The sequence below is a fragment of the Balaenoptera ricei genome, chromosome X, assembly GCF_028023285.1.
Source record: "Balaenoptera ricei isolate mBalRic1 chromosome X, mBalRic1.hap2, whole genome shotgun sequence".
NCBI classification, from domain to species: domain Eukaryota; kingdom Metazoa; phylum Chordata; class Mammalia; order Artiodactyla; family Balaenopteridae; genus Balaenoptera; species Balaenoptera ricei.
In genome coordinates, this window is record NC_082660.1 from 947,252 (window position 1) to 972,588 (window position 25,337).

General features: G+C 48.7%; 1 protein-coding gene across 1 annotated transcript; it reads right to left on the reverse strand.

The window, feature by feature from the left end:
- Positions 1–869: 869 nt before the first annotated feature.
- Positions 870–19,199, reverse strand: CRLF2 (cytokine receptor like factor 2). Its single transcript, XM_059911705.1, has 8 exons — positions 19,118–19,199; positions 12,252–12,354; positions 9,776–9,939; positions 8,709–8,842; positions 6,609–6,771; positions 5,739–5,844; positions 3,328–3,412; positions 870–1,201 (listed from the first exon to the last, which is right to left on the reverse strand). The coding sequence occupies exons 1-8, from the start codon at positions 19,197–19,199 to the stop codon at positions 935–937; spliced, it is 1,104 nt and encodes a 367-aa protein (XP_059767688.1). The 3' UTR covers positions 870–934.
- Between the last annotated feature and the right edge of the window lie 6,138 nt (positions 19,200–25,337).

Here is a 25,337-nt window from a genome sequence, read left to right on the forward strand (position 1 = left end):
CACACACACACACACACACACACACACACACATACGGACTCCAGGTATATCTGATCAAGTTTATTTACTGCACCCTGCAGAGAGAGACAAGATAAACTCAGTGTCAGCCTGAAAAAAAAAAGAAAAAAACAACTAGATCTCAATAATCTAGAAATCTAGATACATCCTGTACGTGAAGCTTGAGGGCATCAAACTAACATTGTCCACCATCTCCACAAATATCAGCAAGCTGTTTACATCTCACCGTACTTCTCATGCCAACACTTTTTTTTCTTTTTATTTCAATATAAAAAATAATAATAATGCACACTCAGCGGGGAATGTTTCAAATGTTCATGCAGGGTTTTTACATTCAAATATCTCTTAGGAGTGATGTCCTGAGTGTGGACTCAGGAATTAAAACAGAGTCTGCTTAATAAAATGCCTCAATGGTTGCAAAGAGGGTTTTTCCCTTTTGGAGCAAGAGCCAGGTGGCTGGTTGGTGTTGGTAACGCAGAATTCCTTTTGTAACTGGAGGTGCCGTGCCTCACCTGCTGGGTACGTGTGCCGCGTAGCAAAAGATCTGAGGAACCACTCAGGTGCGAGTAGTAATGGCGAAAGGGCAGGACTGGGTGGGCACATGCGAAGGAAGGCGGTCTCAGGCCGCTGGCTGTCCTTCCTTACGATTTAAGTGAACCGTGACAACGTGCCAGGTGAGAGCAAGAACAAGCCCAACCAACGATCTGCCACCTATAGGGAATCCGCCTTCAAGCCCTTGCATATCGACATAGATGGGATGCATTGGTTGGATGGTTGGGGTGTTGGGTGACCCCAGACACCAGCATCCTCGGTTCTGGGGAGTTCCCTTCACGGTGGTTTTTAGTCCCTGAGATGCTGTCCTGGGTCCTACAATGTCAACGTAGATTTTGATGTTGGCTTTTGAGTTTGCACCCCCTCAGAACCGCACGTATGAGTTGTCACTCGTCACAAACGTAAAATTCCCGAGAGAGACCACCTCGCCGTCCTGGGGGGGCTGGCGAGGGAGCTGGCCGGGCTTCCTGGTGGCCTCTTCCTCCTCCGTCTGCCGGTACACAGGGCTCGTCACTGCTGTCACGGGCACCTCTGCCAGCTGGACCACCGCGGCCTCTTCCGGGATGGACTCCTGCTCCCCGTCTTCCATCTTATTCAAGTGAGCCACGTTCTGCGTGTCCTTGATCCACTCCTGCCAGGATGAAACATCGTGACTCAGGCTCCGTGCAGCAAAGCCCTCCCCTCGGGGCCCGTGCATCCTCCGGAGGGGATGCCACCCCCAGCAGAACAGAAGAGCTCTCATGTTTAGCATCTTGGCATAGAGCTTGTGGTTTCAGACCTGCCTTTTGTCATCAGCCTCAAAGCGCTGGCCTGTGGTCACTCCTCACACATGAGGACGGCCTGAAGGGCTTTTCTGGGACCCAAAACAAGAAACACAGATTCCTCTCCCCCCACCACCACCCCGCAGGTATGTTCTCTGAGATGGGGGTGACTTTTCAGAAGGAGGATTATCACTCAGCAGGTCCAGGAGGCCCAGATGCTGAATTCTAACAAGTGCCCTGGGGTTTCCTGATGCTGGCCGGAAGCACATCTGGAATAGGCTGTTCCACGGGACTGTCTTCCACGGGTGACTCCTCTGTCCCCTATGACATCTCCCTTCCCCGGCCCAGCCTCCCCCATCTCCTTCTTCCAGCCCCAAGTATTGAAAAACTTCCGATTTCCTGTCCTAAACTCTGCTGTAACCCCCTCTCCTCTCCCTTGAAAGGAACTGGGACACCCCCAAATACGCCGCTGTGGCACAAGGATTATTTTCGGCTGAAGGCAACGGAGAATGAACCGCTGCAGAGAGGATTCTCTGCTCTCCGTTTATCCTCCCTAGAAGCAGGGCATAAATGTCCCTTTTGGAAAGGAAATGTACATTTGTAAACGGTCACCCTGACCCTTCCAACTCCAGAGACGACACTTATCACCTAGGAGAACTTGAGTCTGCATAAAATCTTACTAAAGAACCCTTATTTCTCATGCATTTCCTAGTCACCTTCTCATATCTTGCCTGCCACCCACAAGTCCCCAACCCCTTTTCTTTTACGTGGTCTCTCCTCCACACTCTATCACCCTTTGTTAAAATGGCACATCACCCCCCAGGTCTGTAACTACTTCTTGGGGGTTTTCACTTGTTTTCATGTGCATACAAAATAAACCTTTTCTCTTCTTAATCTTTTTCTTTTTCTTTTTTTTTTTTTTTTTTGTCCATTTAATTTGCAGGCATCAGGGACAAAACTTAACAGGATAGAGGAATGTTTTTGTGGGTTTTCTTTCCATTTTTTCCCCCTCTCCTACACCTAAGTGGTTTCAAAATTCACCTTGCTCCTGTGGAAGGTTAAATAGTGCATCCCTTCCAAAATAAAGATATGCCCAAGTGCTAACCCTCAGAACCTGGGAATGGGACTTGATTTGGAAGTAGGGTCGTTGCAGATGTGATGAAGTGAAGGGTCTGAGACGAGGTCCTCCTGGATGAGGGTGGCCCTACATCCAATGACAGGGTCCTTCTAAGACACAGAAGAGGAGAGACACAGACACAGAGGAGAAGCCCCGTGAAGACGGAGGCAGAGACGGGAGGGATGCGGCCACAAACCCAGGGACGCTTGGAGCCCCCAGAAGCTGGAAGAGGCAGGAGGGACCCTCCCCTGGAACCTCTGGAGGGAGCGTGGCCCTGCGACCCCTTGATCTCAGATGTCTGGTCCCCAGGACTGGGCGAGGATTAATGTGTGGTGTGTTGAACCCCGCAGTTTGTGGCAGCCGCAGGGAACTGGCATAACTCTGATCCCAGGGTCCTATAAAATCTACGCCTGGGGATCCTACTGCCTGGCAATCTCCTGGGGATGGGGGTGCTGATCCCCCCTCTCTCATTCCTCCCAACTCCTCCTCAGCCCCCCTTTAAGCATTTATCACATGAATGAAATAACAACCATAAAGTTTGAAAAAGGAAGTGTAGGTTTTGTTGTCAGCCCTGCAGAGGGAACAGATTAAGAACACAACTTCCTGATGAGATCAGAAAGCGATTAGGCTGGAAAATCCCGTAGGGGGGGCCACTGATCTCTGGGGCTGATTTCAAGCGAAGCCACCCTCGGAGGCCCTTGGATCTACTCTCTCTGACCAAAAGAGAAAAGAACTTGCTGCTGTTTTCAAATGCAAAAAGGCTCACAGGCATTTAAAGAGGCCGCTGGAATAAAGGCGGGTTTTTAAATGGTGCACAGGGGAGATATTAGGACAGCACAAAGCAAGCCTGTTTTTCATGCCCAAGGAGATGGCGCTTACCTGGAAGTTACCTTGGTGAGACTCAAAGAGCCCAGAGAAGGTGAATCTCGGATCCGGCACACTGGGCATGAGAACCTTCTTAACCCTGAAATGGACGTGGAGAGTCTGGTCAGACAGGCTGGCGCCCCTGAGCAGGGCTGTGGACGTCCAGGCGGACAGACCACCCCCCCCCCCCCCCGCCCCGCCATGAGGGGCCCAGGATGGCTGCAGATTTTGACCCCAGAGGCTGCACACCTTGGCGGAACTGCGTCCCCAATTTCAAAACATGTGCCCCACTCCTATCCCCCCAGGTACCCTGCTCCCAGCATCCACGTGAAGCCCTCACCAGGAATGTGATGTTAGGGGCATGGAGCCCATCTCTGCAAAAGAGCAATTCTTATTACCTATGAATCACTATTTCTGTTGACATTATGGACTGAATTGTGTCCCCACCTCCCCAAATTCATAGCTTGAAACCCTAACCCCTCAATCTGACCGTATCTGGAGGTTGTACTTCTTAGGGGGTAATTAAGGTGAAATGAGGTCATAGACATGGGGTATGAAGGTGATCAGGATACACCACCCCAAAATATGCCACTTGGGGATATTGTGTATTTGGAGGTGAAGGCACTTGAGAAACAGCAGAGACAGGAGAAGCCCTCTGCCCTCCCCCGTCCACCTAAAAGCAGAGCACAAATTTCCCTCTTTACAAAAAAAAAAAAAAAAAAAATTCCATTTGTAAAGGTGCCCCCCCGCTCCTTTACCAGGAAATGGGCAATGAGTCACATCACTGAGATGGCACCAAGATGCTTCCACATAGACAACCTTTATCTGCCTGTAGTTTCCCCCACACATTTCTTAGTCACCTTCCCACAGTTTACCCACATCCAAACTCCCTTTTCCTTTGTCTTCCTTTTCCACAAATTATTACCTTTTGTTAAAATGGTATAGAAGCCCCCAAATTAACTGCCTTGTTAGGTGTTCACTTCCTTTCTACGAATCTCCATGTGCTTAAAAATATTACATCAGTAAAGAAACATGCATTTTCTTATGTTACTCTGTGTTTGGTCAGTTTAATTTGCAGGGCCCCAGGAACAGAAGTTAAGAGGTTCTCATCTAATAAGCTGCTAACCCTATGTGACTGGTGTCCTTAAAAGAAGAGGAGATTAGTACACAGATGCACACAGAGGGACGACCGTGTGAGGACACAGGGAGGAGAGGGCCGTCTGCACACCCAGGAGAGAAGCCTCAGGAGGAACCAGCCCTGCCCACACCTGGACCTCAGATTCAAGCCTCCAGTACTGGGAGAAATAAATGTCTGTTGTTTGAGCACCCCCAGTCTGGGGTGCTTTGTTATGGCAGCCCCAGGAAAATAATACAGTTGATTTCACCACTCGTCGTGAACAGGGACTTCCTTGAAGACAGGACAAGTGTTAGTTTTTTCCAAGAAGTGTACTCCTCAGATTCCCTCAGGGGTGATTTCAGTTTTGTATTAAAAACATCAGACATGTCACCTGTCAACACACTTATCTGATTGCTTCATCTACTCCCTTGCAGAGAACCATACTGCAGGCATCTGTTTGAGCTGGTCAAAGAGAGAGCAGACTGAAGAAAAAATGGGGCGATTTGCAAGAATTAAGGGAAGCTGCTCCATGCTGTATCCAACCACGATGGGACGTCCTTGAAACTGTCTAACTCAGCCTAGCTCAGAGCCAGCCCGAGTGGTCCAGAATGGCGGTCCATGGTTCTCTATGCATCACTCCAGTTGTTGCTATGGAAACCTCATCCTAAGAAACAAAGATGGCACCCATGGCCCTGGGCATCAGTGCCTTCAAATATCATCAAGAAGTAAAAGGCCCGGGCGCAGGTACGTTTAAAGAAAGATGGACATAGCGGTTGTTAAATTATTGCATGGAAGGTTAATGGGGAGAAATACTTAATATCATATTTTTGAAATGCTTTCTATGGTCTCAAAGAATATTGTTTTGCTGTATTGGTAAATGGATTTACGAACCAGACAAGCTTTCTTCTTGTCCAGTTCTTCTCACGTCACTCACCAAATTGTCTCATTTAATAAATCTCAATAAAAATTAAAAGGTGTTTTAAGTACCTGTCATTGTAACGTGACAGGAGGACACAGCTCAATGGGGCATGTGCTTGAAGCAAGGTAACGCTCTGATAGGAATGAGCATTCTTGTATCCTACTGTCTCCACGAGAATATTTGTCAATGAATTCTGCAGATATCTCTGCACCTTTGGCATTATTTCCCTCTCAATTTTCTTGTCATATACCACTGGCAAAGTGTGTATTATAGAGAAAGTGATATTCAGCTAAATAATCATATCAGACAATTCTTTTTTTCCCCCCCAATTCATGGACATATTGGAACCAAAGCCCGTGTGTCTGAGGATTCTGGCAGGGTCATCCTTACCTCCGTAGTTTCCATAAAGGCAGAAGGAGAAGGGAGGCTATCAGGAAGGTGACCATGCCAGCAACTAAAATAAAATTTGGGAAAAGGCTGTTTTCCCGGCACAAATCTAAAGCAAAACAGAATGAGGGCTGTAAGTTACCAAGATAATTTCAACATAATACTAGATCACACTCCAAACCCTGCCACCCCCATTTTTTTTTTTTTTCCTTTATAAATGTCAGGGTCAGCAAATCTTGATTTTGGTGTGAAATATCCTGGAAAGAGAGACGGTGACACTGGACAGGCAAACATTAGGAAGGAGGGAGTGTAGATTTAACTCACTGCCAGGGGTATTTGAGGATATCAGGGCTTGCTTTGGTCTATCCATATCTATCATCTATCTATCATCTATCTATCTATCATCTATCTATTTACCTACCTACCTATCTACTTATCTATCTATGATATATATCTGTCTACTTACCTATCCATCTATCTAGCTAACTATCTATCTATCACCTATTATCCATCTATGTCTATCCATCTGTCTATATCTGTCATCTATCTATCATCTATGTATATCTGTCATCTATCATCATCTATCATCTATCAATCTAGCTATCCATTATCACCTATTTATCTATAGATCTCTCTATGCATCTATACCTATATCCATGGAACCACATTCATAAATGACATATTATTCTTGCTATGTTCATCGAAATAAAAATGAAAATTAGTCCAATAATGATGGAAACCAGAAGAAGAATTGCTTCCACCGTGACCTCTGGAGCAGGACTTGGGGTCATCGTGCTTTCAGGTGCCCCATTCCACCCTCCCCCCAACGTAGGGTGCTGGACCATGTTGTACAGCAATGCTGCGTGACATTACCTGTTAGCTTGCCCCTCTGCTGGTGTATCACCTCTGACCAGTCACTTGGGTATGTGTCAGAGCCGTAGCTGGACTCCAGCGTTTTCACTCTGGCCCGAAAGAAATAACACTTCTCAGCATCCAAACTGTCGAGCGTGACATTGCAGGTTTTTGCCTCCTTGGACTAGAGGGAAAAAGAGACACGATGACCCATGATTGACCCAGACTTTTTCATCTTCTACCAGGGATTCACACAAGATTCCTCCTTGCAGGATTTCCCTCTCTTGTTTCACTTCCTCTCTCTGTCCAGATCTTTATCCTCCAAACAACAGAAAAAACAAATGTGGCAGCACCTCTACACCTGCCTCCAGAAAGGAAAAAAAATTTGTTATGACAAACATGATGACAGACGCTTTTGAAGAATTACTAAGTTCTTTCTTTTAAAAAAAAGTAATTTTTTAAAATAGAAGTATAGTTGCTGTACAGTATTATATGTTACGGGTGTACAGTATAGTGGTTTACAATTTTTAAGGGTTATACTTCATTTACAGTTATTATAAAATATTGGCAAAAAAAAAAAAAAAAATATTGGCTATATTCCCCAAGTAACTTTTTTTATGAATATAAAAGTAATGCATGCTGCGACTTCCCTGGTGGCACAGTGGTTAAGAAGCCGCCTGCCAATGCAGGGGACATGGGTTCGATCCCTGGTCTGGGAAGATCCCACATGCCACGGAGCAACTAAGCCCGTGCTCCACAGCTACTGAGCCTGTGCTCTAGAGCCCGCGAGCCACAACTACTGAGCCCACGTGCCACAACTACTGAAGCCCGCGTGCCTAGAGCCCGTGCTCCACAACAAGAGAAGCCACCGCAGTGAGAAGCCCGCGCACCGCAATGAAGAGTAGCCCCCGCTCGCCGCAACTAGAGAAAGCCCACGCGCAGCAACAAAGACCCAACGCAGCCAAAAAATTAATTAATTAATTAAAAAAGAAAAAAAAGTAATGCATGCTTACATTTGAGACTTCAGAAAACACACACAAAACCACACACACGCACACACACACACACACACACACACAAAGGCAAAATAAGACACTTAAAACCCGTCTTTTTTCTAGCTCCAAAATACAATCACCATTAACAAATTGATATCATTTCTCTCCTTCCGGGGGTATGGTATTCATTGAACACGATATTTAATGTACGCATTGCTTCTTATCACTAAATATTCTTTAAAATACCTTTTGATGGCTCTTACATCTTTTATTATAAATGTACCATAGTTTGTTTGACTATTCTCCCGCTGTATGCCACACAGGTGGCCCCTGAGTCCATGTACTTATTTTAGATAATGCTTCGATAGACGTCTTTGTGCATACAGCCTCATCCACATTTTGAATTATTCCCCGAGGACTGATTTCTGCAAAGGGAATCAATTGATGAGAATAAGGACCATGACGGAGGTCTTAAAGTTTCCTGATGTTCAACGTCATCAAAAATGACCACATTTTATGATCAGCTATTTAGGAGAACTCCAGTATCCCTCTATTTTTTTTAAACTTTAATTTATTTATATTATTTATTTTTGGCTGCGTTGGGTCTTCGTTGCTGCACACGGGCTTTCTCTAGTTGCGGTGAGCGGGGGCTACTCTTTGTTGCGGTGTGCGGGCTTCTCATTGTTGCAGAGCACGGGCTCTAGGCACGCGGGCTTCAGTAGTTGTAGTTGCGGCACGTGGGCTCAGTAGTTGTGGCTCCCGGGCTTAGTTGCTCTGTGGCATGTGGGATCTTCCCTGACCAGGGCTTGATCCCGTGTCCCCTGCATTGGCAGGCAGATTCTTAACTGCTGCGCCACCAGGGAAGCCCAGTATCCCTCTATTTTAATGTGTATTTCTTTGATGAGCAGTGATTCTATTCTACTAATTCCAGCCATTTGTCCGTCTTGTCCCTTTTTGGATGAGTCCCCCCCGCTTCTGTCACATACACCAGGCTCCACAATCACATGACCAAGTCCTTAAAATAAATCTCAATATCTTTGTCTCTGTGTCTCTCCATCTTTCTCCATCGTTCGCATCTCGGGGATACTTACGCACACCTGGCCTGAGAAGACGTCCCTGCCCTCACCTGCCACTCGGTGTCAAAGGTGCTCTTGTGCTGGATTTCATACACGAGACCTTTGTACCACAGGTCAGAGCAAGTCACTGTCACTGCTCCCTGATGCCACTGGAAACTCAGGTCACTCAGGGATCTGGGTTTCACTAAGAAGGAGAAATAGCACATCTATTGTGAATAACACCTCTACAAAGATAAACATTGCACATCTCTAACATTACAGTGGTAACTGGGCTTGGGTTCACTGTCCTCTGACTGTTCCAATCCCTCCTCTAATACCTTATGAGATTTGGGGTTTCCGTGTCTTTAGTACATTGACAATAGAACTTTTAGCCAGCTCTCCAAGGACCCGTAGGTGTCTCATGGAAAGAGCTCTCTGAAACTGCTTGAAAAACTTTTCTGTATCTGTTATGGGATGAATTGTGTCCCACCAGAAAAAGACACTTTGAAGTCCTGGACCCTAGCACCTCAGAATCTTTGGAAAGAGGATCATTACAGGTGTAATTAATTGTTTAAGATAAGATGAGGTCGTCCTGGAGTAGTGTGAGCCCTAATCCAATATGGGATGTCCTTATAAGAAGAGAAGAGACACAGACACACAGAGGAGGAGCCACATGAAGACGGATGCAGAGACGGGAGGGATGTGGCCAGAAGCCCAGGGACGCCCAGGATTACCAGCAGCTCCCAGGGATTGAGGGAGAGGCTTGGAGCAGATTCTCCCTCAGAACTTCCAGAAGGAACCAACCCTACCCACATCTTGACTTTGGAACTTCTGGTGTCCAGAACTGGGACACAATGTTTATTTTAAGCTACCCAATTTCTGATAATTTTTTATGACACGAGGAGACTTATACAATGTCTATGAGGGATTTTTTCAGTAGGGGGTCCATAGCTCTCACGGGATTCTGAGATGCACCTGTGACATCCCATCCCTCAGAAAAGGGGGGGAAAAAAAGAAACACTGCTTCACAGAAGTCCCGACCAAAACATGAATCTTTGGAGAGAGGGTTTCACCACCTTTGTAAGATGTACCCTAATCCAAAACGGACAGTCACCCCTCAAGGTACCAAAGCACGTACGGTAGTTACTGATCCACAAACTCTTGCTGAGAAGGGGCTGAGTTCCATTCCTGATGGAAAAATGTAGAACTGCATCTTTTTCTACTTCCAGGAGGCACCCGGCAGTGTAACCTTGTTGAAGGGTATACTTGGAGCATGGTCTGTACGCCTCATTGCCGCTTAACCTGTGATTTAAAAAGAGAAAAATTCAGCTATGTAGCATCTTTTTTTTTTAATATATATATAATTTTATTTATTTATTTATTTTTGGCTGTGTTGGGTCTTCATTGTTGTGCACGGGCTTCCTTTAGTTGCGGTGAGCCGGGGCTACTCTTCGTTGCGGTGCGCGGGCTTCTCATTGTCGTGGCTTCTCTTGTTGTGGAGCTTGGGCTGTAGGCGCACAGACAGGCTTCCGTAGTTGTGGCACGTGGGCTCAGTAGTTGTGGCTCGCAAGCTCTAGAGCTCAGGCTCAGTAGTTGTGGTGCACGGGCTTAGCTGCTCTGAGGCGTGTGGGATCTTCCCAGGCCAGGGCTTGAACCCGTGTCCCTTGCATTGGCAGGCAGACTCTTAACCACTGCGCCACCAGGGAAGCCCTGTAGCATCTTAAAAATAACATCTTAAGGGCCGTTCCTTTGCTCCATGACTCTGTCACTGACTCAGATTAGGTACCATGTCACTCGCTTCAATGACCTCCTTCCCCTTACAACTACAGCAAGACCTGTCGAAACAGAGAAGTACCCCTCTCTCAAATGTTTACACGCCTTGAATGGATCTTGTAGGGCTTGAATTGTGGCCCTCCAACTGGCATGCCTACGTATCAATACTAACCCCAGAACCTGGGAACAGGACCTCATTAGGAAATAGGATCTTTGCAGATGTGATGCAGTGAAGGGTCTGAGATGCGGTCCTCCTGGATGAGGGTGGCCCTACATCCAATGACAGGGTCCTTCTAAGAGACAGAAGAGGAGAGACACAGACACAGAGGAGAAGCCCCGGGAAGACAGAGGCAGAGACGGGAGGGAGGCGGCCACAAGCCCAGGGACGCCTGGAGCCCCCAGGAGCTGGAAGAGGCGGGAAGGACCCTCCCCTGGAGCCTCTGGAGGGAGCGCAGCCCTGGGACACCTTGACCTCGGACATCTGGTCTCCAGGATGGGGGAGGTTGAATTTTCCTTGTTTTAAGCTGCCCTGTTTTTGGTACTTTGTTGCGGCCGCCCTAGGAAAGTAAGTGACCTGCAGAGTAACCCAGCCCTTGACTCAAGGAGGCACTTTTATTTTATATCGGAGTAGAGCTGATTAACAATGTTGTGCTAGTTTCAGGTGCACAGCAAAGTGAGTCAGCCATACATATACATTTATCCAGTCTCCCTTCCCATCCAGGCTGCCACATAACATTAAGCAGAGTTCCCTGTACTATACAGTAGGTCTTTGTTGGTTATCCTTTTTTTTTTTTTTTTAAATAAAATTTATTTATTTAGTTTTGGCTGCATTGGGTTTTTGTTGCTGCGCGCGGGCTTTCTCTAGTCGCGGCGAGCGGGGGCTACTCTTCATTGCGGTGCGCGGGCTTCTCATTGCAGGGGCTTCTCTTGTTGTGGAGCACGGGCTCTAGGCGTGTGGGCTTCAGTAGCTGCGGCTTACGAGCTCAGTAATTGTGGCTCACGGGCTCTAGAGCACAGGCTCAGTAGTTGTGGCGCAAGGGCTTAGCTGTTCTGCGGCATGTGGGATCTTCCCGGACCAGGGCTCGAACCCGTGTCCCCTGCATTGGCAGGCGGATTCTTAACCACTGCACCACCAGGGAAGTCCCTGGTTATCCTTTTTAAATGTACCAGTGTGTACATGTCAATCCCAAACTCCCTAACTATCCCTTCCAGGAGACACTTTTAATAGGGATGTCCCAAGATTGGGTATATCTTTGAGGCTTCCCTGCAATATTAAGAAGAAGCGTATAGGACCCAGCGTGAGATCAGCTTATACTCCATCCTTAAGATCTCAAACCCAAGCAGTGACGAGACCAAGAATTATCTCCTTTATGACTAAAGAAACGGATGCGGGACTTGCCTTGTGGTTAAGAATCTGCCTGCCAATGCTAGGGACATGGGTTCGAGCCCTGGTCCAGGAAGATCCCACATGCCCCGGAGCAACTAAGCCCGTGCGCCACAACTACTGAGCCTGCGTTCTAGATCCCGGAGCGAGGAAGACCCAACGCAGCCAAAAATAAATAAATTAAATAATTAACTAAAAAAAAGAAAAAAGATATAATCAAATATCTATTTAAAAAAAAAAAAGAATCTAGGTGGTTTCGAGCGTGAGTCAGTCATCCCTCCGTTAGAAGGTCTGGGAGCTGCGGCTGCAGCTGTGGTGAGGCCTGAGGGCACACACATTCACACTTGCACTTTCTGATTCTTCACACGTTCACTTCCTGGGCCTCCCAGTTGCTGACATCTTAGAAGAGGAAATACTTTAGCCATAGGCGTGGTTTTCCCCTCCTCAGGGCACTTACTTGAGGAGGAATGTCAAATTAGTCCCAGAGTATTCACTTGCATTCCACGTAACCTTCACAGTTTCGAAATTAAAGTTGATGATTTGAAGCTGCAGTGCTTCTCCTGGGTAAAAAGAGACAAATAAAGTAGACTTTGAGGCAATGCTGGAAAGAGTGAAATCTGTAAAATGATGTCAGCACTCATGTTATAAGAATGATATAGTGCTTTTTAAAAAAAATTTGATGATATATTTTATTTAACCCTATATATCCAGAATATTATCATTTCAACATGATATCTATCTATATCTATCTATCTCTATTATCTATGTATCTATCATCTTCATCATCATCATCATCTATTACCTATCTACTATCTATGTATCTATCAATCATCTATCATCTATATCATCTATCTACCTATCTATCATCTAACTTATCATCATCTATCTGTTATCTATGTCATCTATCTGTAATTATCAACAAGATAGTTTATATTCTTACTATGTGTCCGGAGTCTGTTATGTGTTTCATACTTATAATACAAGAATGAGGGCTTCCCTGGTGGCGCAGTGGTTGAGAATCTGCCTGCCAATGCAGGGGACACGGGTTCGAGCCCTGGTCCGGGAAGATCCCACATGCCGCGGAGCAACTGGGCCCGTGAGCCACAACTACTGAGCCTGCGCGTCTGGAGCCTGTGCTCCGCAACAAGAGAGGCCGCGATAGTGAGAGGCCCGCGCACCGCGATGAAGAGTGGCCCCCGCTCGCCGCAACTGGAGAAAGCCCTCGCACAGAAACGAAGACCCAACACAGCCATAAATAAATAAATAAATAAAAATTTAAAAAAAAAAGAAAAGAAAAATATCCCCCAGGAATCTGAAAACAAAGACTAGATTCCAAAATAATTACTGTGAATGTACAGGGAGCATATCTCTTTAAAAAAAAAAAAAAAAAATACAAGAATGATAGAGTGCTTTAAAGGGACAGAGAAAACCAAGATTCTCACAAACAAACCGGTCATGACTTATGTCAGTAAGAACTGCAGGATCTATGAAGGTCGGTGAGAAAACTCAGTCACTTTGAGAGACAACAGTCAGTGCAAGATTACAGCTGACTTTCTTCTCACGTTGGCAAGAGGTAATGATCATCGGTTAGTGTGAAGAGTAAACAGTGAGTGCCGACTGTGTGTCCAGCGGCACCACGTTTTGTGGGCACACAGAGAGGAAGTGGACACTGTCCCCCGTCCACCAAAGTCACTGTCTTACTCAGAACACCACACATGACGAGTCGAGGAAAAGCTCAAGGTCAAGTGAGTCCTTCAGTGTTTGCTTTAGGTGTTACTTAGGCTCCACACCTGTCAGACTGGCCATCATCAACAAGACCACAAATAATAAATGTTGGCGAGGGTGTGGAGAAAAGGGAACCCTTGTGCGCTGTTGGTGGGGATGTAAATTGGTGCAGCCGCTGTGGAAAACACTATGGCAGTTTCTCTAAAAGATAAAAATAGAGCTCCATGGAATCTAGCAATTCCACTCCTGGGCATTTATCGTGAAAAAACGAAAACTCTAATTTGAAAAGATACATGCACCCCAATGTTCATAGCAGTACTACTTGCAATAGCCAAGACACGGAAGCAACCTAATCGTCCATCAACAAAGGAATGGATAAAGAAGACTTGGTACATATATACAATGGAATATTACTCAGCCATAAAAAAGAATGAAATAATGCCATTTGCAGCAACATGGATGGACCTAGAGATTGTCATACTAAGTGAAGTAAGTCAGAGAAAGACAAATATCACATGATATCACTTACATGTGGAATCTAAAATATGACACAAACTAGTGAATGTAACAAAACAGAAGCAGACTCACAGATACAGAGGACAAACTAGTGGTTACAAGTGGGGAGAGGGAAGGGGGGAGGGGCAAGATAGAGGTAGAGGATTAAGAGGTACAAACGATTACGTATAAAATAAATAAGCTACAAGGATATATTGTATAACACAGGGGATATAGCCAATATTTCATAATAACTATAAATGGAGTGTAATCTTTAAAAAATTGTGAATCCCTATGTTGTATACCTGAAACATATATAATATTATAAATCAACTATATCTCAATTTTAAAACTCATATATTTTTTATAAATTTATTTATTTATTTGTTTATTTATTTATTGGCTGTGTTGGGTCTTTGTTGCTGCGCGTGGGCTTTCTCTAGTTGCGGCGAGCGGGGGCTACTCTTCGTTGCATTGCGTGGGCTTCTCATTGCGGTGGCTTCTCTTGTTGCAGAGCACGGGCTCTAGGCACACGGGCTTCAGTAGTTGTGGCACGCGGGCTCAGTAGTTGTAGCTCACGGGCTCTAGAGCGCAGGCTCAGTAGTTGCAGCACACGGGCTTAGTTGCTCTGCGGCATGTGGGATCTTCCTGGACCAGGGCTCGAACCTGTGTCCCCTGCACTGGCAGGTGGGTTCCTAACCACTGCGCCACCAGGGAAGTCCCAAAACTCATAATATATTTAAACAAAAAGAAAATGTGTAAGTTTTTTCTTCATCCCTTTGAAATATATGTAGAGACTTTTAGAAGTTAGTGAGCTTTTGCCAGATTTGGGACCTGGGCGTATCTCTCTCAAAGGAGCCAACTCTTTGAAAAGCAAACATAAACGGTGTGGTGCCCCATTTCTGTGAGGGGCTAAGAGTCTGGCTCCAAGTCGTAAAAGCACCTTCAGTCATAAAGACAGAAGTTAATTTTTCCTTTGGATAAAGCCAATGATCTGACCCAGGTGGTCCCTCCCACTGGAAGGTGAGTTTAGGAAGAATTACGGTTACAGATGGTGCTGGGACGTCCTCCCGTTTGAGAACGTGGGTGCAGTGGCTGGTGTCCACCTTGCTCTAGAAAAGGGTTTGTGCCTTGCCAATCTCCTTCTCAAAAGGCATGTGCATTAGAGCTCAGTCTTGTTCAACGCTTACTCAGTCATGAAATCGTGTCTCTCTTATCTCTACCTTTGTGGAGAAGAATTCTGGGTTGGCGAGAGATGCCAGTTTTGATTCTATTTCTGCAGTACCATCAGAAACACCTCCATCTCTCCAGAAATTACCCGCCAACCTGGGCCATCGGTGGTTAACAATCCTGGTGGCACCATTGCCACTGAGAGATACCGTCTCATTCCTGTGATTTCACTGTTCCCACCTGAATGTCGGCTCCTGAACGGAAAGAACTCAGGGCCACCAGGACCCGTTGTTGCTTAGAAAGTATGTGCTGATTTTATGGAATATTATGAACTTATTCGGAAATTTTAAGAGATGAAGGTGTAAATGGCAAAGTGTACCAGGACAACCCTGGTGACAAAGGTTGTCTGTACCAAGGCAAGGGCGGTGGTGGGGGGAGCTGTCTTTGGGTGTCGATTTCCAACCTCCCTCAAACCCTCCCTGAAAACCCTCTGAAGATCATCGTGGGACCACACAGGACACAGCAAAGCCAGAGCAGATTCCATAAAGAGGTGCTCAAGTGTTCTGGGGCGTCTGCAAGAAATGACCACAGACTGAGGGGTAAAACAGCAGGAATTTATCCTCTCTCAATCCTGGAGACCAGATGTCTGAGGTCAAGGTGTCCCGGGGCTGAGCTCCCTCCAGAGGCTCCAGGGGAGGGTCCTTCCCGCCTCTTCCAGCTTCTGGGGGCTCCAGGCGTCCCTGGGCTTGTGGCTGCCTCCCTCCCGTCTCTGCCTCTGTCTTCCCGGGGCTTCTCCTCTGTGTCTGGGTCTCTCCTCTTCTGTGTCTTAGAAGGACCCTGTCATTGGATGTAGGGCCACCCTCCTCCAGGAGGACCTCACCTCAGACCCTTCACTTCATCACACCTGCAAAGACCTTATTTCCAAATAAGGTCCCATTCTGAGGTTCCAGGGGTCAGGGCTTGAAAATATCTTTTGGGGGGACACAATTCAATCTTCAACAGGAAGACACCCGACACACAAAGGTATTTGGACAAGCATCCTAGGCATGTCTGCGCCTGGGACCGTCCTACCTACTCTCTGCTGTGAAAAGGCGGCTGATGTCAGCAGCATTGCTGGGTGTGCTCTGAGCCCCTCCGTGTGCACGGGGATACACTTGCCCCTGCGGGTCCCCGTAAGGTGCATCTGATACCAGCGACATGGCAGAAAAGGTGAAATCAGCATGGCCACGTCTCCTTGGAGCAGTGACAGCCCAAAGGAAGCAGCCACACACAGGGGGCTCGCCCAGCACCTGCAGGGAGCACGCCGGTGTCTGACCACTGCCTCACATGCAAGTGGCCGCCTCACTGTTCCCCACCCACAGGCTGGTCCCACGTCCCCGAAAAGAGCACCGTCCCGACTACCCCGTCGCCCAGACCACGCACAAGGCGTGAGAAATAAAATTCATGCTTTATGGCAAGACAAGAAAAACTTAAACATAAAAAATGTTCTCTGCCCTTTGGCCTCCTGTCTCCCCTCGCTGTGCATCGTGTGTCTGTGTTAGGCATCGGCCAGACCTCCCCCATCGGCGGAAATACCTGCTCGGCCATGAAGAGTAACATTTCGCCTGGCGCCACCCAGACACTTCCTTAAAGGCAACGCTCCCTGTTGACCTCGTAAGGGGCCAGGACGACGCTTAGATCTGGAGTGCGTAAACGGTCGCTAATACGTCACTGGAGGCACAGCCCTGTGCCTCAGAAACCTTTGGGTGGAGCCATTCTCAGAGCTTCCTGAGATGCTCTTCCCATTACCATCCTCAAATTTGGCTTGAATAAAATTTTCCATTTCTTTCTCAGATCGCCTGACTAATTTTTCATCGACAGCGTCTTCCCCCTTAAGAACACTTTTTAGGGCCACCAGGAGCTGTCAGGTCACTTTCGTCCACCGCCTCCCTCCACGCTTCCCGCCCAAACCCAAGCCTGAATCCCTGCTGCGTTTGGGGTAAGCAAGTGGGCTCGGGCGGCAAACGTCTCCCGAGTTATTCCGGGGCGTCAGGACGTGTATAGTGTGCCCGCCTTTATCCTTCTTCCATTCCAAGCTCTCCCTTCCCCTTCCCCTGCCTCCATCCCCGACTTTCCTGGTCTCCCCGATTCTGCCCGACGCCCCCTCCCTCCTTATCTGCCCCCGATGCGATAAACACGATTCCAGCCCACACGGCTGCTGGTCAGTGAAACAGCCTGGGGATTGTCTGAAGACTGAGGGTGTCTCCTTCTGTATGCCTGGTGGGGACAGGCCCCCCCCCTCACGCCTGAGCCTTTAATGAGCCCCCCCCCCCCGTCCGATCACTCCCACTCACCGCCCCTCGTGCTTCTTTTGACACCGGTTCACAAGGGTTCACGAGGGTTAGGCGTGTTCGGGACAAACGCGCATTCTCACTAGCCCCATCAGAAACACACAATAGCCTCAGATGGAAATATGATCTGAAAGCCCAATGGAGTCGTGAAGTCTGAATCTGTCGGTTCAAAATGGATCGACGGGGTGGAAACGGCCCCAGAGGGACCTCCCTGCACAGCTCCGGGACCTCGGGTGGGATTGGGGGAGGCTTTCCTAAGACTGTGCCCAGTGGGACCACAGGTGTTTACACACCTGTCATGACCTCGGGTAAAAGAAAAGCAGGCAAACCACAAAGGCCTTTCGTGAAGCAAGTTCTGCATTTTCCAGGAAGTTCCTACAAAGGTTCTGAGCGAGCCCTGCTTCACAGAGGGATGAGAACCGCCTCGGGTGGGACCCTCTGTCCATCCACGACCTGAACCCCTACTTCTGCCCACGGATGTGCATCAAGTGGGTCAGAATCCAGAACTGGTCTAAAGGGCTCTTTCTTCACTCAAACTCCACGTGCGCAGTGGTGGCGGGTATGGGGGGGCTGTCAGGAGGAAGTTGTGGATGTCAAGGATTGTCTATGGCCGTGGGGAGCTCCGGTCACAGCCAAACCTCTCCTCCCTCTGCCTTCTGTCGCTGGCAGATGGAGTCCTGGATTCGGCCACGTGAAAACGGAGCAGCGGGCATTGCACAGAGCTAGGGAATTATGTGGGTGCCAGCCTTGGGGACACCCCACATCCAGGCTCTCTCACCCTCCTCACCGTGTCCACTTGATACGCAGTTTGCAACCCCAGGGCTGCAGCAAAGAAGGCCCCTAGGGACCCTTCCAAACCAGGTAGGCGAGAGGCCAGCTCGGACGTGGACGGTCAAGCATGGGGTGATGGCTGGGGACAGTTCAGAAGCTAAATGTCACGAACGTGCCATCACCAGCTCCCATCCGGGCCTCCCCTGAGCTGGAAAGCAAATCAAAGCTGTCTAGTGCAAGACGGGACCAGACCCCTCCCGTCCTCCCCCTCCTGTTGCTGCCTTTTGACAAAGCTTGTAAGGTGATCATGCAGCCTGGAAACAGTTCTCTGGAAAAGCCCCGGGAACCAGGCTCTGAGGACAGAGAGCAAGGTGACACTGATAATCATTCTCAGAAGGCACGGCCAGCCGTGGGATTCACGGATGACCCCGCGGACCGACGGGTGACTGGGGAAGCCCTTGTCTTTCTCGGGGGCACTGCGGCCGCATGATCTCACCGCGGGAAGGTAAGTATTAATTTAAACAAAAGTCTTTCACCTCTTTGGAGGCAGACAGAACAACAAAGCAGCCCAGATTCTCAGTTCTGCAGACAAGGGCTCTTCTATTGATTTTTTTTCCATTCAAACCTAATCCTGAACTCAGTCAAGAGTGGGTCCTTTGCAACAGGCAAACGGGGCTTTGCCGGAGACTCAGAAACCTGCGTAAGCCCTTGTCACTTTCACAAAGAAAACAGTGCATTTGCAAAAGACACCATAAAAAGAAAAAAGCAGAGATGTTCAAAGAAAGGGCATTTCACGCAGACAAATGGCTACATTTGCCAGCTGTTGACTTACCGAGCTCCTTTTCTTCTGAAGCCATCACACGTCCCAGCAGGAAGAGAGCTGAGGCTGCCAAGGGCAGAAAGATACGCCTCATGCTTGAAGGAGAAGTCAGTGAACAGAAGGTCAGCGCCTCAGTTCATCGTACAGCGTCACCCCGTCTTTAAAATGTGGAAAAGAAACTAGGGAAATGACTACAGGAAACAGACATGCTTTATTTTAAAAGATGACTCTTGTCAAAAAAAAAAAAAAGTGCAGGATCATTTTTTCAGCCCCGCCGAGCACTTTTGCAGCCCCGCCGGATACATCTCGCTTGAAACATTATCAGATATGATCTACACCCAGGATTCTCACCCTCTGGTGGGTCGTGAGAATCCTGTGTTTGGAGGTCGAGGTCCAAGCGCGGTCCTGCAGCCCTCATCTTGCTGAGATCTCCTGGCCGCTCACCCAGAAGCAGGGAGACTTGGTCCCCCTCCCAATGGCCTCAAGCCAAGCAGGGGACAACATGGTAGCCATAAAGGACAAAGTTTGGGGACTTGTAGAACCCCAAGGAGAATCGTTTCCCAGATGTTACCAGGGAGATTTGTAGGTGGGCTTTTTCCCACAGAAGGGAGCCTGGATTGACCCTCAGCGGCCACTTTATGGCCCCCATGTCTGCCTCCAAATGTGCCCCCGGGAGTGGGGGACTCTAACGAAACACAACACCCACTGTGGTAACTGCGCTTGTAAAATCATGCCAAAACTACAAAGCCCTTTCACAGGCAGCCACTGACAGAAGCTGTGAGCAGCGCGAGATGGGCAGAGTAAACACGAATTGCTCCATTGCGGAGTTAACAACGCAGTTTCCCAGAAGCAGACGGCGGCCGAGGGACTTCCAGTTGCGTCTTGCAGCGCAGGCTGAGAGTCGGGTCTTCCCGGCCCCAGATCAGGGGTGCTTCCACCGTGGGCATCCTTCTGGAGGTCAGAGGTCCAGCACTGCTGTCCCGGGGCTGAAATCCAGGTGTGAGCAGGGCTGGCTCCTTCCGGAGGCTCCAGGGGAGAATCTGTCTTCTTGCCTTTGCAGCTTCTAGAGGCGCCCACGTTCCTCAGTTCATGTGCCCACGTGACACCAACCTCTGCTTCTCTGACTCTGAACCTCCTGCTTCCTTCTTACACGTAAGGGCCCTTGTGCCCACCTGGAGAACTCAGGACACTCTCTCCATTTCCAGATTCTTTTTTTATGGCCATGCCGTGGCGGCTTGCGGGATCTTAGTTCCCTGACCGGGGATTGAACCCAGGCCCCCTGCAGTGAAAGTGCGGAGCCTTAACTACCGGACCGCCAGGGAAGTCCCCATCTCCAGATTCTTAATCACATCTGCAAAAGGTCTTTTGTCCTGTAAGGTAACATATTTGCAGTTGCCAGGGATTAGGACGTGGGCATCTTTGGGGACATTAGTCTGTCTACTACCCAGGGATTACGACGTGGACACCTTAGTGTGATAGATGATAGACTGAGAGACACAGACATGCATATGTATATATGTACATATATGTACATATATACTCACGTACATTGATGACAGATTGATGATAGATAAGTAGATAGATGATAGTGAGATAGATAGATGGTAGGTAGGTAGGTAGATAGATGATAGATACTTGATAGGAAGTCTCTCATGCTAGGTCAGGGCTTCTCAGCCTCAGCACTACTGACCTCTGGGGCTGGAGGACTCTGTGATGAGGGGCGTCCCGGGCCCTGTGGGGTGCGGAACATCTTCCCTGGTCTCCACCTGCCACGTGCCAGGAGTTCCCCTCTCCCCATCCCCCCGCCCCCAGCCAGGACAGCCAAAGGGCTGCAGGCATCCCCAGGCTTCCCTTTGGAGGGGGGACCCTTATCCCTTCATCTCCCCCCACTGCTCCCTCCTTCCCGCCATCCAGGGCAGCTAGAGCTTCTAGCTCTTCTCCAGAGCGGACCTTGCCCAGCAGGAACTGTTCGTTTCAGAAATTTTACCTAAAAAGGAAATACTCAGGCAGACCACACGGGGAGAAAAGGCCTGGGAGGCCACTCTGAGGTCGGAGAAGAAAGCCAAGCCTCACCGTGGCGCTTCTGCAGCAGGGACGGGGCTCCTGTGAGATTAGGATTTTATGGGAACAGAGACGGGTGGTCCCCGAAGATGGGTTCCCACAGCTCCCCGGGTCAATGACGTGAAAGAGCGTTTGCCCTTTGGGAGGACCGAAGAGGCACAGAGAGAGGGTAGGAGTCCGCGGTGCTCTCCCACACTTCCTGGAAAACTGTGACAGGCTGTGACCCCATGTTTTGACGGCTCCGAGACGCTGGACCGCTCCGAGAAGGGTGACCCGGTGGGAAAGGCATGATGGCCGGGGTCGTGCTACCTCGGTGAACTGCGCGGGAAGGTTTTACCTTCTCTGGCCTTGCCCTTCACGGGGGCATAAACCTGGGCGGGAGGAGAAGATGGGCAGGCGAGATCTCCCCTCCCTTCTGGATTCCAGATTGGAAACAAACTGTACGTGAATCCCGGGGGCCACGGTCATCTCCCGTGGAGATGACACATCACCTCGCGTGCACCTCCTTCCCACTGTCCGCCCTCTGCGCTCAAAGCCACAAACGGATACTGTGCTGTGCGTTTTTCTCCGTATCGGACGTGCAGGGTGAGTCAGCAAGCGAGAGAAGCAAAGAGGAGGGAGGTTATAAAACGTGGGTGTGAATGGAGCTTCTGTTATTTCTTCTCTTCTGCCCACTCGCCCTGCACGTGGGAATGATTGTGGTGATCTGTGGACGTGGCACAAATCACCCCGAAGCTTACAGGCACCCATGAACAGCAGCTTGTCGTGTCTCCTGATTCAGAGGCTGGATGGGGCAGGTGTTGGCTGGGTCCATTGCCAACGGGAGGATGGATTGAGTGGGAATGTTCTAGAAGCTTCCCTCACACACATGGCCCCTGGACTGAGTAGTAGCTGACAGCTTGACTGGTCCCTTCCCTGACCGGAAGACTTGACAGCGTGGAATGTTCCACAAGGTCCGGTCACCTCCGCTATCTTTGATTGGCCAAAGCAAGCCACGGGCCAGCCCAGACTCAAGCGACAATGAACCCCCTTGGGAGCAGCTGTAAAGAATTCACACCCATCCAGATTTCTCCACAATAGCGATCTCTGTTTGCTCAGGTTCCACGTGATTTCCAAAAAAGACAGTTCATTGTTACATGAAGTCAAGATAAGATGGGTTCGCAGCAATGATAATGACCCACAGTGTCGGTTCCACCGGCCTTAAATGTCAAGCTTCTGCCGTACCGAATTGTGTCAGAACGCGCAGCGTGACACGATCTCTCACCTCTACTCCGGCACGGGTCTGTTTCTGAATCTGCCCAGCGCTGCTGGATGTAATCTCAAAAAGGCACAGGGGGGGCAGCCGAACGCCATGAGCCGCGAGCTTTGCTATCAGATTCATCTCAGCGAAAGCGTGTCAGGGTTTACTGTGTACCGAGAACTATTACATAACAGGAGGATTTCCTCGCCCCAGCAGAGAGCAGAGGCCTGGGAGCGATGGGCATAGCACAGCGGCATTTTTACAGCACAGAACCATGTGGGAGGCTCTTGGCTATTTCATTTGTTTGAGGAGAGATTTGAAGATGGGCAGCTGTGCTGATCTAGAACCTTGGAAACGGAGGGATTGGCTTCAGAGGCAGCGTGGGTGGAACTCGGGGGGCCTGCGTATCTGGATCTGGGGGAAGGATGCGTTGCCCACAGGTGGTTACGTTAACAGCCCGAGGACGGGCCAGCAGACACCATCGGTGTAGACCATGGGCCAGTGCACAGTGCTTACTTATATCACAGGCCAAAGAAAACTCACTTCTTAGTTGCATGGTGTGTCCTTGGCCAGAGAGTTACAACGTTGAGCGAAAGGGCCTGCCTCTGCTGAGTAATGTTGCCTTCATAAACAACTGAGTCTTGGAAGAGCTGCCATTTCTGTAGCCCATCCCAGCCTCCTGTCTTCCCCTGCTCCATTCCACCTACCCCCAAACCCAGCCTGGCTTCGCACAGAAATACCAGGAAGGGGTGGAGGAGGTGACCAATGACACGGGCAAAAATGGGAGAACCAGAGCAGTTCTCCTGGACTTCTCCTAGAACGAGGAAATACAATTTGGCTGAGGAAAAGATCTTTATTTGTGATGTGATAAAGTCTCATAAGTGAAATTACAAGTTCAACACTAGCTAAGTGGAGGCCTAAATAAATGTAACGTGTTGACGTAGTCGTGCAATGATGATGGGCTTAGTAGGGCTCCGTTGGTCTGTGTCTACACGTCCCGGGAGCATGGCGTCCACCCTGTTTCTGACACACAGAAAGTGTATAATCCTGAAAGCTGACAGAGGGACGAATGGAGGAACATATGGGTGGATGGATGGATGGATGGATGGGTGAATGATGAATGGACGGATGGGTGGGTAGAATCATGGAAGAATCATCCAGTCTGGGTTCTGGAAGATCCCTGAAAGATGTTATTGTGGGTTGAATTTCCCCCTAAATACATATTGAAGCTCTAACCCCCAGAACCTATGACTATGACCTTATTTGGAAATAGGGTCTTTGCAGATGATCTAGTTAAGATGAAATCTTTTGAGTAGGCCCTAATCCAATATGATTTGTGTCCTGCAGAAACGGGACCTTGGACATGCCAACAAACACACAAAGGAAGGAGCACGTGAAGACACAGGGAGAAGATGGCCATCTACAAGCCAAGAAACCCCTGAGGCTCCTAGAATTCGCAGAGAGGACGTTGAAGAGATTCACCCTCACGGCCCTCGAAAGGAACCCACCCTGCTGACACTTTGATTGTGCACTTCTGGCGTCCAGAACTGTCAAACAGTAAGCCCCCCTGCCAACCACCCCCCCACCCGCTTGCCGTCTGTGGTGCTTTGTTACGGTTGTACCAGGAAACTCATACAGATGTCACCCTAAGTCTGGGAGGGGCCACAAGCTTGTTATGGACAGAACATTCCATCTCGTATCCGAATGGCTGCAATGCACAGAAAGTCCACCTGTTCCCCCCACCCAGCGTGTCCTCTGACCACACAGAAAACCCATCTCTGTGTGAGCCCCGTTCAGATAACTGAGGATGGCCAACGCTACCTTGATTTCCAGGTTAAACGAGCCTCATTCTTTCATGAGCTCCTAGGCTTTTCGGTAGCCTGATCTCCTGGCAATGAGCCCTCAGATTCAAGATGGTGGGTGACCCTCCACAGAGCTCATTCACGTGGCTGAACAGTAATACGGGAAAGGGAATAAATCCATCACAGGGAGGGGGACAGAACAGGCAGGCACTAGCGGAGCACAGGGTTCTATAGGGTTCTGGACTAAGAAAGAGGATTGACTCTTACAGGGATGGAAACATCCAAGTGGGGGAAGGTGAAACTGTAGGGGAAGGAAGGAAAAAAAAAAAAATCTTTTTCCTCTATCCTCTTAGGTTCTGTTCCTAGGCCCCTGCAAATTAAACTGACAGAAGATAGGCTAAGAGGAAAGAAGAAAGCAGAAGTTACACATGCAGCATGCATACATGGGGAAACTCAATGATCAGTAACTCAAAGGGACGGTTAGAATCTGGGGTTTATATGCCTAACTTAGCAGGTGATGGGGAGGTGGAGAAAGGACACTTAGGCGAAAACAAACGTCTTTTGAAAAGATAAGTGGGTTTTCAGGTGAACTAACAGGAGATCAGAAAATGTGGGATAATGTTTGTTTACACAGATATGAGTGATCTTTCCACCTCCTTCATGGCCATAAAATCCCCTGGAGAAGGGGCTGGGGGGTGGATTTTATTACCTTTTCCCTTCTGGGAGTAGATCCACCCTGAAGAGGAATTTATGGAGCCCTATATCTCAGAAACTGCTGCTTTTGTTCAGATAGGGAAGCTCCAAGACATTTTTTTTTTTTTTTCCCCCTGCATTGGTTGAATTTCAAATGTCTTCAGGTTAAAATAATCTTGATACCAAAGTGGCCTATTTGGGGTGTGGCATATTCAAATCCCCTTCACAGGCCTGAGTCGAGGAGTCTCCAGGAAATTTGGGAGCCCCTTTGCCTGGAGGAGCCTGGGTAAGGCATAAGGCAGAAGCAGATGTTAGGAGAAGGATGGAGACCCAGCAAGACAGAAGAGTCCACACCAGCTCCTGGACCCACCAAGCCAGTGTCTTGGCCTGAAGTGGGGTTGACCAGCCAGCACAACTCACCTGGAACACCTGAAAA

Bases quoted from the DNA above. Each gene is read 5' to 3' on its own strand.
- CRLF2 (XM_059911705.1), bottom strand. From the start codon at position 19,199: ATGAGGCGTATCTTTCTGCCCTTGGCAGCCTCAGCTCTCTTCCTGCTG. The intron at 9,940-12,251 runs GTAAGTGCCCTG...TTTAAATCACAG, and splicing joins AATTTGACATTCCTCCTCAA to GTTAAGCGGCAATGAGGCGT. The intron at 5,845-6,608 runs GTAATGTCACGC...GTTTTGCTTTAG, and splicing joins GCAGAGGGGCAAGCTAACAG to ATTTGTGCCGGGAAAACAGC.